At 34.4% G+C, this 18,264-nt stretch overlaps 1 protein-coding gene across 4 annotated transcripts in view; it reads left to right on the forward strand.

The window, feature by feature from the left end:
- Positions 1–18,264, forward strand: part of LOC149781245 (uncharacterized) — a 306,624-nt gene that overhangs the window by 41,590 nt on the left and 246,770 nt on the right. For all 4 annotated transcript variants that reach the window (XM_089935331.1, XM_089935329.1, XM_089935328.1 and 1 more), the window contains exon 3: positions 5,965–6,074. In XM_089935331.1, coding sequence (XP_089791457.1) covers positions 5,965–6,074 — 110 coding nt within the window. The remainder of the gene's footprint in view (positions 1–5,964; positions 6,075–18,264) is intronic.

Raw genomic sequence — 18,264 nt, forward strand, 5'->3', positions numbered from 1 at the left:
ACAATCTCATCACAATGCTCATGATCTAAAGAACAATCAATTGACTTTATATAAATAAAAACTAAGTCCAACTCTTGTATCATCGCCAAAACGATAGAGGAAGAAATGCTCAAAAATAGACGGGAAGTACTTTCCTTGGTACTGACCCGAATGCAATATATGTGACCCGAGTCCAAGCATAACTCTCTATAAGCGGCTTACCCAAAATTATGGTAAACTCGTTGATTGGTTGACAGGCTAGTTAGTGTTACTACTGCAAAATCTGATCACACAAAGAGACAGTTTTAATAATTTTAATTTCGTTTGGAAATACCACATTAAGTATGCAAGGGAAATACGTCATTTATGCACAAAAATCTTGTAACTCGTCAGACTGTTAAGCTGTCTCACCGAGTACATGATAGGTAACACATTGCCATCTAACACCGCTCAAGTACATTTTAAATATATTGACATTTATCAAAATAATGTGTATGTCCTTCATGGTTTATCGGTCGGCGTAGATCTATCGGAGTCACGCTAGAGTCTGTTTGAATTAAACTAAATCTCGTCTGTATCACAGTTCAAGGTGCTTGGACTACTTCGCTATTTTAGTCTCATTCAGTCCGACTCTGGCGTGACTGATAAGATCCACGCTGAGTGAATCTGGTAAAGTTCTGCACAGTTGATTCTTATCGATAGGTGTCGCTCATTTTTTTGCTCTTTCTTTTTAATAGGTTAACTGCTAGTCCTAGGGCGGGGATTTAAAAATGTATAAAAAATAAAATTATAAAATTGGGATGAGCGAGTTTTAAAAGAAGCTTGAACATAGAAATACAAAAAAGTATACCAAAAACTGGGATGCCGCCACGAGTTTCAAATTCGCGATCTCTTCTTTGGCAGCCGGGGCACAGAAAGAAGGAATATAATCCTAAAGAAATACACACAACACATTAAAAAGAAGATAAGCCCATCTTAATAAATGTAAAGATGATGTATTGCAAAATAAAATAAATTTTAAACAAATGTAAATATAATCAGTTTAAAAATATACACTTTAGTATTATAAGTCCATTGAAATAATCGTAAACATGAAAGAGTACAACATAAAGAAATTAAAGGTAAAAATACTGTTCTTAAAAAAGTTACAAAAATAACAGATAAAGGAAGAAAAGATATAATCCTTAACACAGAGGGTCAGATTTTGTTGTACAACTTGCATTCCTTCGTGAGTAAGAGATTTTTTTCTGAGTGTACGTTATCATAAGTATTTTAATTGAGTTCATATGCATATACCCTTACCAGACCCTGCTATGGTGACAGTTCACCGAGTCATGAGATAGGTGTGGTTGAGATGAGACTAGTTCTATCATTGTCTTCTGGTCTATATAGAGATTGACTCTTGACCGGGAGCCGCCGCCAAATAAACCTTATGGCGGAATAAGTTGACCTAACTTCTGCTATTTACGCGTCCGCAAAATAATTCATTAAATGTTGAGTTAAACGTAATTTTATGAAATGTTTTGAAATATAATTGCAATGCAGACATTAAAAGGGAATAACGAGATGCATCAGAATGTACGGTAACTATGAATTAGATAGAATTTCACAAGATTCGTGAAAAATATCGAGACGTTATGCGGAGGTAAAATGGGGCCGAATGCAATGAACTCTGGGGAGAGATTGCCGTCAACCGATCTTTTCTGCGCCGTAATAACCCCTTCATGAAAGCGTCATTGGCTACGGATGCATTAATAATTGCATCATGATATTTGAAGAAAGGAAGTAGAGAAACAGTGTGGGGATATTCATCTGAAAAAACTATTTAACAATTGGGTGTTTCCTTTGACTATGACAGCTGTAATTTTCATTCCCGCGATAATTATAGCGTGATGGTAGATAAAACTCCAAGTTCGCTTCCTGATGATAAAAAGTCTATAGCAGAGTGATAACGGGGCATATTGTTAATGAACTGTAGGAAAAAACTTTGAAAGTAATAGTTAGGAACAGAACCGCATCTATTGCTCTCAAGGGGTTATCGATAATTTCACTTATTCTGCTTTCTTGATAAAACTAAAATCGATTCTTTAATCTAGGTTCAGAGTACCAGCCACCTATACGAAGCTAACAAAAATCTTCACGGCTTTGCCACCCACACCATTCTACACAAATTTCCTGCCAATTCATTTATTGTAGCTGTACCCATAATGCACCAAAACGAATTTAGGTAATAATGAAGCATTCATAAATTGACATAATTTGTTAAAAAGGTAATATCATATCAACTAATACAAAGCTCGACTTTCAAAATGTGTACCTTTAGAGATATTTCTCAAGGAAAACACTTTTTTACGCTTAGGTTACCTATCTTTCCTGAAAATTCCATTTTGAATTCAATAATAAGTGCTGTCCGGTACAACTCCCTCCGATGACCTTCGAGATGTACATAAAGCAATACCCATTGTTTAATACACCTGTCTTTAAACAATGTATGCTTACCGATTGAACAATATGTAAATAAACGAGAGAGAGAGAGAGAGAGAGAGAGAGAGAGATTTAAAATGTGCGAGAAAATAAAAATAAAATGTATCATTATATAATTTGTTAATTAAATATTGTTTTTTTGACTTCATTCGAGATTTGAACACACACACAGATATATATATATATATATATATATATATATATATATATATATATATATATATATATATATATATATATATATATATATCGAAAAGCGAGGTCAAATTATAAAAAAGAAGTATAAACTAAAGAAGACAGTACAAAAGAAAATAATAGACAATGGTTAGAAAAATAGCCGTTAGGTAAGAATATGCTGCCTTGTAACTTGATCGGTCCGTAAAATTTGATATGGTCCGTTCGGTCAGTTGAGGCATAAGACTCAGGTACTGCATGCATGTTAGTTATACGTTGCTACAGTCCTTTAACTTGAAAAGGATCAAAACATAAAGTCCTCACCATCAAAATGCAATGTTAGCTATACGTTGTTACATTTCTATAACTTGAAAAGGATCAAAACATAAAGTCCTCACCATCAAAATGCAATGTTAGCTATACGTTGTTACATTTCTATAACCTGAAAAGGATCAAAACATAAAGTCCTCACAATCAAAATGCAGTGTTTGTTATACGTTGTTACATTGCTTTAACTCGAAAAAGGATCAATACATAAGGTCCTCACCATCACCATGTAATGTTTGTTATACGTTGTTACATTGCTTTAATTCGAAAAAGGATCAATACATAAGGTCCTCACCATCAAAATGCAATGTCTGTTAAAGCACCCTGACACTGCATAGTTTTTAATGTTATATCAAAGATGTCAATCCACTCTCAAATATGGCTGTGTTTGTTGAAAATAGAAAAACTGTTAACCAGCTCCATCTCAATAATTGCAATTCAGAATTTGAGGAAATGTGCCAGAAAATATTCTGGCATAATGGTCTTGCGAATCTAAGCGATCCTAATTCACCATTAAAAACGACTATGGTTAACAGAACCCAAAATCTTTATATATATAAAAAATTCTTCTAGAAACGTGCTTTACGGATTTTTTTAAAAGCCATCAAATATGGCTGCCGTTACTAAAACTATAAAACTTGTAAACGTTTTTTCTTCATCTGAATGTAAAGAAAACAAGCAAAAACAAAACAAAATAATAACAACGTTAAACAGATTCAACCAAATTAAAAGAAAGATCGCTTACGTAATCGCCATTATTAAACAGAGCAAAGCACTTAAATGAATTCTTCTTGAAAACTGGCCAGCAGAATTTATCAAAATTTGAAAGAAAGCATGCTGACAGAACGATGACAGAAGTTTGTCCAAAACTCATTGTACATAACTGCTCAACAGATTTAAACCAACATTGTACAGATAGCATACTGGTTTCTTAACCTTATACAAATGATACTAATTGTAAGACGACATCAAACTCAGCCTCTGTCCTAGTTTGCATCATTCTTTGGTGGATTGCGACCGATGACTAAAGAGATACACTGCGAAATATTTCTTCTTCAGAAATATTGAAGCGGGCGTTACTGAAGATGTGAGACGTAAAAGACGATTGCTGCTTTTACGCGTAAATCGTAGTCTATGATATTCGCACACCTTCCCGTTTGTTTCTAACCTGAATGACGCCAGGGGGTTCCAAACACTACCAACTTGTTGGCTTTTCGAATTAAACAGGAATTTCTGAAGTAATACGGTTGCCATATTTACATGAGCGAGTCTCTGTTTTCAAGCAAAACATGTGTGTAGTTCACCTTCTTTGTTAATCTCAATAAATTGAATAAATTTTGGAGTTCCATTCTTTTAAACACGTTTATACAAGAGTTTCTCATTTTTATTTGTTCAATTTGTGTTAGAAATATTCAAACTAGACATTGCAAATATTGGACGCTGACGAGAGAGTTTTTAGTGAAATGGATTGTTCTAAATACCTGAAATATGAGCTTCCGTTTGTCTTGAAATGCTAATAAGTTAACACTGTTAGAAATCCCCTGGCGACAGTCTGGTTAGAAATTATAAATTGATGATTGAGATGACTAAATTTTGTAAATTTTTTTTTAGATCCTTGATGTTTTTTTCGTTTTTAAAATCGGTAGAGGGGTGCAAACAAACGGGCGGTTGTGTGAATACTACAGTATCATGTTAGTTTCAGATTATATCATCTGCCACCAATTAAATAATAATAATAATAATAATAATAATAATAATAATAATAATAATAATAACGATAATAAAAATATCCGTTATTTATTTAGAGTGACATAATTAGAAAGCAGCTAGTTTGCATACTCACCCTCCGTTTAAACAGATATACATGTAATAAGTGAAAATCTCCGAGGTTAGTAACCCTTTATTTTCGAAAGGATTAGTATATTTTTTTCTTCAAATCTGGCGTTCACAAGGGATGACATCATGTGGACGTGTTCTCTAACATTGTGTAACAAAGGGTAAAAGGTTAGTTTGTTTATCTTAACTTTAAAGCAAAGTTCGTAAATCGACTGGCAAGTCACCAAAGAGGGACTGGGGTCATCTTCGCTTGTCAAGATTCCGATATGGTAACCTTATCTACAACTTGGCGGATCCAGCAGATATTTTAGTGCTTTGTTCTAGCGACATCTATTGGATTTCATGAGTTGCCTTCCTTAATATGTAATGCCAACTAAACAATAGCGTGTAACAGCGTGCATTGTACATCGGCCGAAAATGGTGGGAGCAATCGACTTCAGAAGGATACTTTATAGTTGTAACATTGAAAGTATGACTATGTACCAGACAGAAGCCATTACAGTTGTATTTGAGTGAAATGTATTTGTACAAGCACGAACCAGGAGCGGAAAATTGCTTAGTTATGAGTCCATTCAAGCTGTATGCTCCGTTTGTCTCAATCATGTAGGAAAAGTGTTCAAATTTAAACATCTTAATTTCGATTGGATGCGTTGGCTTGCACATAAATATTCGCTCGATCCGCCAAGTTGTAGATAGGGTTAACATATCGGAACCTTGGCCAGTGCAGATGAAGTGGGGAAAACCTTATTCGCCATTGGCATTAATTGGTCAAGGAAGAAGTTCGACACTTATGGAAATGTCTGATTTTACAGAGGCGAAACGGAAATGACATGATTAATGCTAATGTTCTAATACCCCACGTGACCAACATTGTGTGAAATAATTCTAATATAAGACAGCCCCCCCCCCCTTTGATATATCAGTATATTCAAGGTGGATATGAACAATGTTATTACCAGAAGCATGTGCCAGTTGTATCGTCAAACACAAAGTTGTCATTCTTTTGTTTCTTCTTTTTTTAACAAATCAGGCAAGAGTATATTTTTTAAGTCCCCCCCCCCCCTTCCCCCAGTCATTTGCTGCCGCTGACAAGTAATGGTCGGTCCCTTAAACTTTCAGAGAATAGCACATTAATTTTTTGTTCTATTATTGCTATTTTTGTAGGACGCAGTATTACACCACGTACAAAGAACAGTATCAGCCACAGTATGTCACCAAATACAGATGTTGTCATGGCTGGCAGCAGAGAGGCAACGAGTCAGGCTGCTTGTACAGTAAGTACGAATAAATAATATCATCTGGCCGGTGACACTTTTGTCTTTGTTGTTGCTGTCATTTTTGTCTTTGTCATTCGTCGCGGTTGTTTGTTAGTGCCATTGTTGTCGCTGTCATCTTCCTGATCTTCATGATCATCATTATTTTCGTCATCACCACCACTGACACAACCACCATCACTAGTTTTTGTTCCTATTTCCTCATTGTAGTCGGGCCTAGATGTAATTTCCACCACAGTTGTGTTCATTTGCGTTGTGGTAAAAATTCGATGCTTATGATCCACGTTTATGAAAGTTTGCTCTGAAATTTGTTTGGCAATTGTTTGCTCATATAAAAAAATAATATACTTTTACTTCTACCGGCCGCATTATGTCTAACCATTTGTATCGGTGACTTGGCGAATCAACAGAAGAGTTGTGTTTATTTTATGTTGGTATATTAGCGTGTGTGTGAGAGTTTTAAATTCTATAGCTCTTACTGGAATTTTGAACCATGACATTCTCGAGCTAAGGCAGCAGTCTTTTGAAGGAAAATAATTCAGCTTGGTGATCTATCACGAATTTACAAGCTGGTTCTTCGTTGATGTTAAAGCTTATGGACTTGACAATTCTTCATGAGGCGATGGACAGCTAGGTTTCTGTGTACTCTGCATAATTGTGTTGACATCTCTCCAGAAGGTTAGATAGAACTTTAATATTGGTTTATGTAACCGATCTCGCCGATTCAATTGGTTCTTCGTGCTTTCATGTGCGCGCGCGTTTGTACTTGTCATTGTGAAATCCTGATATTTGATGCGTGTTCGTCTCCAAATAATAATAGTAACGGAGACAATCATAGCTTCTTGTCAAACTCGTGGAACGTACGTTGTATGGATTCAGTCAACTTTCGAAGGAAAGTAACCAGTCGCAAGTTTATAAAATGGAAAACTATTTTGAAGACGGCGTAACTTTCCATATACCATATAAAGTTTTGGGTTTTGTGTCAATTACACACTTGTAAAATGCGCTGTTCAACGTCCTAGTACGTACATGATATGAAAATTTGGAACTGCTTTGTCCTGACTTATGCCAAATGCCACTATTGGTGCGTGTGTTGTTGATTCAAACAAAAAAAGGAGAAATTAATAAATCAGTACTGATATCCAGGACTAGGTTCTATCGTACTGATGTAAATTTTGAACCTAAACTTTTATCGTGATATCGCCACTTTTTATGATATCGTCGCGATTGTATCGCAGCGTTCATGCAATTTTCAGATGAATAAAAGTTGCCAAACAATTAAGGCCAATATTACCGCTCGCAGAAAATTCAGTTATTTTCTCGATGAGCATTGCCTGTGGACTGTTGCGATTTATATGTGACGAACATATATGGATTAATGCTGAGGACAAGGATTATTACAGTAAACATGATGCTCTCTATTAGTGTTCTGTATAGGTGAATTCGATTTGTATGTACGTAATCGCAGAGCGGTGTGTGTTTGTGGGGGGGGGCTATTTATAATCTATCCGTTATTATCGACATATTTTTTTTGCTCGATATCGTCGTCGCATTTAGTTCTTCAGCGATACGTCACGATGACTGCGCAACATACTAGAGCATCACTATTGTCGACACTGTCGCCTTTTAAATTTAGATCCTTTATTTCTTGAAATGGATCCTTAGAGCATTGCTGTACTGTACAAATGTAAGTGTGTCTTTGAGAAAAACACTAAATCGACACAAGCAGCCATATAGGTAATTGTATTCTGTATAGATTTCCAACGCTTTTAGATACTGATTTTCCTTTTATTTGCATTTTAGGACAGGTCCTTTTTAGAAATGCGGGAAGTAAAGTTACTGTAATGCAAATAAAGCACTGCCCTGCCCTGGCATTATTGCCTGTGACCTTCAACTTTGCGGCTCGGTGTTAAAGTCTTGACATAACTGAACATAACTTTAGTATTGTCTTTGATTTGCAGATTACACCACCTTTATAGAATACTCTGATAGTTGCACACATATCTGATGACACATTTTAGAACACTTTTGTAGTTGTACACAGATCTGATGACACATTTTAGAACACTTTTGTAGTTTTACACAGATCTGATACATCCAGATTTATAGAACACTTTTGTAGTTGTACACAGATCAGATGACACATTTTAGAACACTTTTGTAGTTTTACACAGATCTGATACATCCAGATTTATAGAACACTTTTGTAGTTGTACACAGATCTGATGACACATCCAGATTTATAGAACACTCTGATAGTTGTACACAGATCTGATAACACATTTTAGAACACTTTTATAGTTATACACAGATCTGATGACACATCTAGATTAATATAACACTCTCGTAATTGAATAAAGATCTGATGTTACGTTAGGTTTTACACAAATTGAAGAAAATTTTGCGGTAAGGAAGTTGTAGAGTTTAGAGAAACTAGAACGGGGTTGTAAAATGAAATCGCATTCGAAATTTTAATGAGCTCTGGATATCTTAATTTAACGTGCTCCATCTCTCAGATGTCAAAATTACATATCATTACAGAGTGTGGTACTAGGTAAAGGATTAAAGGTCTTGCGATTCATCTCGAAGATATTTTGTATTTTTACTTGAAGTTCCTTGAGGGCAGTAAACGCAGAGGATCATTAACGTTAAAAAATATTTCTTTCAACGCATTAACATTCAAGACTGGTGCATTCTGATTGCCTTTGCTGAATCGTGCGATATAGATATCTAACATTTGGTTGCAGGGTTAGTCGTGATATGTTATCAAGACGAAGCGCACTGCATTTATAGTTTCTAAAAGAAATTGTACATTTTCATTTTATGCTTAAGTGTATGCCGATAGTCATCTAACTGCTGCAAGTATTTTCTGTGCGTTCTTTAAATCTTTCCACAAGCCTCGTCTTTGTGGACAGTATAAAACAACATGGACGAGTGTATCACTATAACGTCGATTAAAAAGAGGGATTAAAAACACCGATGAGGACGAACGTCATAGAAATAACGCGTTTGCCTGATCGGATACAAAGTTAGTGCAGGGGTGGGATGGGGTAGGTTACAATCGTGATTCATGACCATACATGCAAATCAGCAAACGCTGTCTGGACATTTTCAGAATTATGCGATATCTGACGAAGTTATCTTTTTTCTTGTATTGAGAATGATTCACACAGTTATGTTTCTTTATGACAAAGCAATTGCGATAAGAGTTACTAGATTTCTGAACTTAGCATTACCTGCTTCAGGTAAATAATAACAATTACATTTTTTTCTGGGCGCCCCAGGTGGCTGATCGGTCTAAAGGGCTCGTCTTTACTGATCATTGTCATCTCACCACTGTCAGTTCGAGTCTTGGGCTCGGCCAGTGCGGGTATTTGATAAAGTTTTTATATCCGGGTCATGTTTAACGAAGCAGGAAACACTGTATCAGTCGGATATGGACGGCAACATAATGGTCTGTTTAAATATATCGACGGAGAACTCTCGCACGTCTATTCTTAATGCGTCTTCAGATCTGGGTTTATGCAGTCTGTAAGGTGTAATCAATACATGTAGAACAAAATTATTGGCCATTATCTGCCGGCGCATTATGCAACGACAGATCGGGGTCAATGGTTTTTGCCGTTGAATTCGACTTATAAGCGAGTACCGACGGTAAATTTGATTGTCATCATCATCATTGTAACTTTCTGTTATGCACTCCGCCCTCTTTTGTGTATGTGTAACAACTCCATTACATTGTTTTTATTGCCAGTTTTATCACTGGTGTATACAACATTCCACTTTAATTAAGAGGTATTGGCACAAAAAATAGAGTGGGAGACATGATCTATCACAGATTGTAAATTTATATACTTATCATACCTACCCTTGGTATTTTTGAAAAGCTTTTTCAGGTCCTCAGGAGCAAAAATAGTAACACATATGGCGTGGGTTCGTTATTTTTTCCGAAACTGACACCTCTATTTGTGTCCTATTATCTTCGAAATCATATCATAACTTTTTGCTTTTATCATCGATGTTATTGTAATTAAGTAATAAAAAGTTGATGGTAAGGCCTCATTCGTTATCACAGCACTCACATCATATATAAGCATTTTCACTTTTTTCGTGGATCCCACTTAGAAACACGGCGTTAAAAAAAAACAAATGTTTCTTTACCAAGTATATCGCAGCGTACTGTACTTATTAGCGAACAGGCATCAAATAGCATTATTTAAAGCTTTGGCATAGATATTTTCTGTTTTTAAGCTTGCCAAATTATTTGACTATGAGAAATGATCGCTAACTTGCTTAAGTTGAGATTGTGTCAGTGTTTTTCATAGCAAAGTTAATTGCAGCAACACGTGTTCAGAGAGATATTTGCCACCTTCAGCAATCAAAGCTCTATAATGTGTTTAGGGTGGAGTGGGAATCTATATTACACATTATGGGATAAAATACTGTGACCCGTGCATTGAGCCCTCAAATATGTTCATTATCCAAAAGCATCAAAATATTCAAAAGTACTACGTATTATCATGTCTATTGATAATAATAGCGTAGTACTCATAATTAATCTTGTTTACTGTTGATAATAATGGCACAGTACTTATAATTAATTTTGTTTACTGTTGATAATAATGGCATAGTACTCATAATTAATCTTGTTTACTGTTGATGATAATGACATAGTACTCATAATTAGTCTTGTTTACTGTTGATAATAATGACATAGTACTCATAATTAATCTTGTTTGATGATAATAATAGCATAGTACTCATAATTATTCTTGTTTACTGTTGATAATAATGACATAGTACTCATAATTAATCTTGTTTACTGTTGGTAATAATGGCATTGTACTCATAATTAATCATGCTTACCGATACTAATAGCATAGTACTCATAACTAATCTTGTTTGATGCTGACAATGGCATAGTACTCATAATTAATCTTGTTTGATGATAATAATAGCATAGTACTCATAATTAATCTTGTTTACTGTTGATAATAATGGCATAGTACTCATAATTAATCTTGTTTACTGTTGATAATAATGGCATTGTACTCATAATTAATCATGCTTACCGATACTAATAGCATAGTACTCATAACTAATCTTGTTTGATGCTGACAATGGCATAGTACTCATAATTAATCTTGTTTGATGATAATAATAGCATAGTACTCATAATTATTCTTGTTTACTGTTGATGATAATGACATAGTACTCATAATTAATCTTGTTTACAGTAGATAATAATGGCATTGTACTCATAATTAATCATGCTTACCAATACTAATAGCATAGTACTCATAACTAATCTTGTTTGATGATGACAATGGCATAGTACTCATAATTAATCTTGTTTGATGATAATAATAGCATAGTACTCATAATTATTCTTGTTTAATGTTGATGATAATGCCATAGTACTCATAATTAATCTTGTTTACTGTAGATAATAATGGCATTGTATTCATAATTAATCATGCTTACCGATACTAATAGCATAGTACTCATAACTAATCTTGTTTGATGATGACAATGGCATAGTACTCATAATTAATCCAGTCTTGGAAATGCTGAGTTATTAGGCATCCTTTATCAATATGGAGTACACAGTATGGACTGTTATCAGTATGGAGTACACAGTATGGACTCTAATCTGTTATCATATGTGAAACACTATGTAAACTATATTCTGTTATCAATACGAAGTATTCACTAGATACATTATTATGTTATCAATATGAAGTATTCACTAGATACATTATTATGTTATCAATACGAAGTATTCACTAGATACATTATTATGTTATCAATACGAAGTATTCACTAGATACATTATTATGTTATCAATACGAAGTATTCACTAGATACATTATTATGTTATCAATACGAAGTATTCACTAGATACATTATTATGTTATCAATATGAAGTATTCACTAGATACATTATTATGTATTCAAGATTACATCATTACCTATTTGAGATCCTCTATTTATGTTATCAATAAGAAGTACCCATTAGACACATTATTATCTTATTCATATGAAGTACTCACTAAAACTTATTCTTTTATCAACACGAAGTACCCACAATATACATTATTATGTTATCAATATGATGTACCCATTAGACACATTATTTTATCAATATGAAGTACAAATCAGATAATTATCATTTTATTAACATGAAATATTCACTAGATACATTATGTAATCAATCTGATGTACCCAATATATACATTATTATTTTATCTATATGAAGTATAAATTAGATACATTATTATGTTATCAACATAAAGAATACACTATGTACACAAATATGTTATCAATATGAAGTGTGCACTATGTACTCTAATCTGTTATCAACATCAAGCACACACTATGTACTCTAATCTGTTATCAACATCAAGCACACACTATGTACTCTAATCTGTTATCAACATCAAGCACACACTATGTACTCTAATCCGTTATCAACATCAAGCACACACTATGTACTCTAATCTGTTATCAACATCAAGTACACACTATGTACACAAATATGTTATCAATATGAAGTGTGCACTATGTACTCTAATCCGTTATCAACATCAAGCACACACTATGTACTCTAATCTGTTATCAACATCAAGCACACACTATGTACACAAATATGTTATCAATATGAAGTGTGCACTATGTACTCTAATCCGTTATCAACATCAAGCACACACTATGTACACAAATGTTATCAATATGAAGTGTGCACTATGTACTCTAATCTGTTATCAACATGAAGCACACACTATGTACTCTAATCTGTTATCAACATCAAGCACACACTATGTACACAAATATGTTAACAATATAAAGCACACGCACCATGAACACTTTCTGTTATCACTGTGAAGTACACACTGTGTACATTGTACGTCAACAGTATGAAGTACGCGCTTTAAAAAAAAATCAGTTATCAATACGAAGAGCTGCGATGGCTCATTGATTTAGCACTATGCACACTGTTTTCGGTATTAAGTACGCACTACGCACACTGTTTTCGGTATTAAGTACGCACTACGCACACTGTTTTCGGTATTAAGTACGCACTACGCACATTGTCTTAGAGAAGCTGATTGTGATGGGACTTTCCTTTAAAAAAATAAAGAGTCGGAGGATATTGACTGGGAATTGAAATCACAATCGGCAACATAAAAAAATAACAACAGCATAACTTAGATGCCGAGATGATTAAAATTAAATATCTCTGCCAACATTTTCATAGTCTGGACACAGTTATCGTAGATAGGTTTCTGTGATCTTTAATTCAGTTTTGGACTCTGCTATCTCATCTTTGCAACAAATATGAATAATCAGGGTACTCCACCTGATGGTTTTAATCACCCAAAAGTCCACAAGAGGCTCCTGAATGGTTGAAACCAGTAAGTAAATATATTTGTTTTCCCTTAATTAAATATAGTTTGACTTTTGTTTAGTTAAAATTGCCAAACGAAGGGAGGTTCAAGTAGGTAGGACGCACAACAAAACTCTTGACTTGGTAATCCAATATGGGTTACTGCTACTTACCTGTCCAATTATAACAACCCCTGCTGTAAATAAAACCATCAGACGGCTGATTAATTTCTCCGTAGAGTATCGGTGCCAGGAGTGGGGTGGTTGAGGAAAGAATTGGTAAGATTCCAATAATTCCAAGATTTGTCGTTTGTTTCTTAAACGATGATCTTGTGTACCGTGGAGAATTGGGAAGTGTCTGTTTCAAGTTGAATTGATATTTCTTTTTAAAGTAATCTCTTACAAGTTCGTGTCATTTTATTTGTAGTTTCTTTCTTTTATATATATACATCATGTAATGCCCTGGTTGGTGCCAGTGCAAGTTTGATTGTTTCGACATATGCACTTTACTGCATATTCTCATGTAATGCAACATCTATTTAAAAAAGCGATCAAGATTTAGCAAATAATTTCCCAAAGTTTGGATGTAAAGAAAGAATGTTTTTTACACTATGTGGCAAATGTTACTTAATGCCTACGTTTATGGTAAATAGATTAACGATATTAATTATTGATATATTCATCAAAGACCTCGGAGTATATTTGGATCTAGAGGTGCAATCTTTAACCAAATTCACTCTTCCTGTTCGTACAATTAATTTCTTTGTATCTTTCAGCTGTAATTAATTAATTCACTTTTTTGTTGGCCTTAGAACTTCCTCTTTAATACATATTGAGATCATACGATATATTGTGATGCTATTTTGCCAGTCGAAAGATTTAGATTTTGATAAATGAAATGTGATCCAATTAAATTAATCCAGATACAAACGAGAATTATAGAGCCGTAAAAGGTTTATAATGTTTATTGATTTTCATGCGCAGTTTGACCTGAGATTGATAAGGATTAAATCTTTTATTATTAAAATAATATCCTTCATTCTCTTCTTCATTCTAAGATCAATTTAAACGTGAGATTGCTTCTAATCCCATGGCTAACCAATGAAACCATATGGTTTATATTAAGCCTGATGGATTTGAAATGTTCTTAAATCAATGGGATGCTAAATCAAGTAAAATTTTATCAAGCGCTGTGGGCGTATTATTAGGAGTATCAGAATTAATTACTATTCTACATACTTACTCAACGTAAACTATAAATTTAATTTTGATACTTTTTAATGAAATATGATATGAATAATTGTAGGTTGTAACTAACTGATGTGAGCTGTCTCCATCTTTAAAAGATTACAGTATATCGTGACTAAAATAACCTGCACTCCCACCCCCACCATTTTCCTCAGTGCTGTTATGGTCAACGGTACGGTTGAATCTGCAGCAGCTTCATATGTTAATGCAAACTTCATCTCACTTAAGTTCAGTACATTTATGGTGGGTTTCACATCATTAAAAATACCGTGTACACTCGCTTATAAGTCGAGCCCAACAGGATCTAATTTGTTTGTTCTACTGATTATGGTGCATTCTGCGATGGCAAATCTGGGTCACTGCAATTTGCAGTTGAATTTGACTTATCAGTTATTATATACGGTATGCAGGAAGCTGTAGGTAGGCATATAATATCAGAAGACGGAGATAAACTTCTGTCCGTCTGAATACTGATCGGCTTGTCCATACATATGTTAGCCTGTGCGTCTTCGATCACCGCTTAGCTTCCTACATCATTAAGCATCGTCGCACAAACTTCAACTTTTGACAAGGATGACATCTTTACTGTGAATCTGTTAGCCCATTCGCTTACAATCATGGCTAGAATTTAACTTTTGTTAGTGGACAAAAACTAGCTTGCAAAACTCGTATTTATACTGACAGTTTTATAAACTATTTTTAAGCAGCAGTTACTTTTGTTAATTCAGGATTTTGGGAAATATGAAGGAACAACAATACTTTCATTTGCCGTTTTTATTATCAGTTTGAATAATCATAAAAAGCAACAAAATCAATTTTAAAAAGTACGTGAACAGTTGGATTGTGGTTTAAAAATCAGATTTATCCACAAATCCAGTTTGTAATTTTGGACCATAATAGGTTCTATTGTTAAGAAGTTAACGATTAGCTTCACCAATATTCAACAAAAACATATAAGGGACAACCAGTTCGTTTTTACGTTAGTCATTGTAAGAATGGTGTCCTTCAGAAGCCACAAGCTAAGCATGTTGCCATAGCAACAAAGTTTGCATAAATGAAAATAATATCGTATACATGTTTCTCTCTTTCTGGATGAAATGGTTAGATGCGAGAGAAATAGCTTGCTTCCTCTTAAATTATAAGCGTCCACTATGTATTAACAGTTGTTATCTGTATGTCTGTTACGGGGTACAAAAGTTGCAAACAACAACATCCAATACAAAGTATATTCCCAGCCAATGTTTAATGTTCACCCAAGCTAGGGTTCAAGACGACTGCCCTTTACAGAGAACATTTTTTTAATATAATTTTACACCATGGCAATAGTTTATCAAAGAAACAGTGAGGACAAATTCAGACTCCAACTTCTATGGGTCAGAATCTTTATCAGTATCAGATGTGAACTAGGTAGAATTTGTTTTTAACATAAAATAAATAATAAATAAAACAAAGAAGGGAATACATATGCATGATACTTTCAAATAAATCTTCAAATAGCGAAAGCTTGAAAATATAGAGCTTGTTGAGGGACGAGACTTCAAAAAAGAAAAGATAACTATTTCCTGGAAAAGAAGGGCATTGAATAATTGTATATACACAAATGCATCTAAATTAGTAAGGTTTAAGAGAACCCAAACTACTTGAACTTAGAAGTATTTCACTCAATCTTAAAACAGAAAATGGTTTGAATGGGTTCACGTTTTACAAAAGCTTGGAGATGGCTACAGTGCCAATCATCAGACAGCAATAGTCCCGCTTCGATATAAAGTAAGCATTGAAGTAATCAAAATGAAACTGGACCAGTTTGTCAGGTTACCTGACATATGCTATAATGGGGCCACCTTAATTTAAAATAGGTGAAGCACTCAGAATTATGAAGTACAAGGCAAGTTTTGTAAAGGGCTAACTCCGCAACTTTACCGAGGAAATATTCAAAATCAGGCAAGTAAATTTAGATGTTCAGTTTACAAACTGGAAAACTTGAAAGGAGAGTGTGCAGAGGGCGTGTTTTACAAACAGGTGCTATCTCTACAGTTAAAACATTGAGAACAAAACTGATGAACAGTAATGTGTGTGTGTCTGTGTGTGTGTGTGTGTGTGTGTGTGTGTGTGATATGGAAAGTATATGATATATCGTTTAGTATTAGAAACCTACTGATAAAATCATGCCATTTTAAAGATCATGTGCCAAAAGCACGCCTATCCAATGGAGACAACAGGAAGAGTAGATGCAAAGCAGAATCGAGGAGAATGAAAACTTTAAAGTGTTGAAAGGCAAAGACTTTCAGGACGTGTTCTTATGAATAACTCGGTATCGGCGGAGTAAAATAATTTGAAACACGGCTTCTTTGCTTTTGCATTGTTTAAAGTTAGTCTCTGAGTGTTTTTCTTCTTTCCTTTTCTTTGCGGTCCTCTAATTTGATGGCTTACTGGGAGTATCGTCATTTTGGGCTACGCATGGAATGCTGGATGTTTCTGAGCCCTGTATGTGTGGTGGTGGTCTGAGTCCGAAATTCCAAGTATTTTAACTTCATTAAGCCTGTGAAGTAATGGCACAAAGTGTACATAGAGAAGCTATGCTATTATAACAGTAACGTTACCATGCCATTGAGTTCTTTTGAGTTCTGTTTTATATCTGTATGCAATCTTTATTGGAAGTTACTAAAAGGGGCATGCAACAGCAATCTTGGAATATGTTATTTTTGCTTCTTTATTTCTGATTTTCAGCTTGCAGTTTTATTCTTAATTCAGTTATCTGTCTCCTCAGTCTTGCTGCCCTTCCTGTTATAACAAACACCTGACCATAAATAGCAGAATTGAGGAGCGCGAAAACTTTAAGGCTTTAATAGATAACGAGTTTCTATATAAAAATATCGATGCAATAGAAAATAACGGAAAGCATGCTTGACATGTGAAATGACAGAGAAAAAAGCAACAAGAAATTACATCCAATAAAATCAGAAGAACGCAGCAAAATTGTTTATACAAAACGTGTTAGGGCGACTGCAATCTGCAGTGTCACAGCAGAGTAATAAATGATATTACAAGAGAATGAAGTCGAGTCTAACTACAGTTTCAACAAGCTGAAACACGGTTACGCTATAAGAAAATACGAGCATGTCTGCGAGAATTTGAGCATTACTGAAAATTATATAGAAGTTAATGCAATTAAGAGGATATTTAAACTGACGTAATCAAGGAGCTACGCATTTGTTTCCCTAAAAATTTGTTTACCATGTACAATTTTATAACACCCATAGAACAATAAGAAAGAAATAATTAAAACTAAATTAACGAATAACGGCTGATATGGGAGCAGGTTTCTGCAACACGTGGATGAAGTAAAGCACAATAGACCTATGACGGTTTATCGATATACAGATCTTCAAGATGGAGTTTTTGCAGACTTTTCATTGGACGTTTAATAGTAACACAGTTCAAAGTGATACAGTAAATTGTTTTGAGACGCACTCATTGCCAGATGTATGCTGCAGTAAATGTGCTGAAGACACCGCGAGATGTTTCGAGGGATAATTTGTCATAAACAGAGTGCACC

The sequence above is a fragment of the Sinohyriopsis cumingii genome, chromosome 15 (assembly GCF_028554795.1).
Source record: "Sinohyriopsis cumingii isolate HCF-2022 chromosome 15, ASM2855479v2, whole genome shotgun sequence".
NCBI classification, from domain to species: domain Eukaryota; kingdom Metazoa; phylum Mollusca; class Bivalvia; order Unionida; family Unionidae; genus Sinohyriopsis; species Sinohyriopsis cumingii.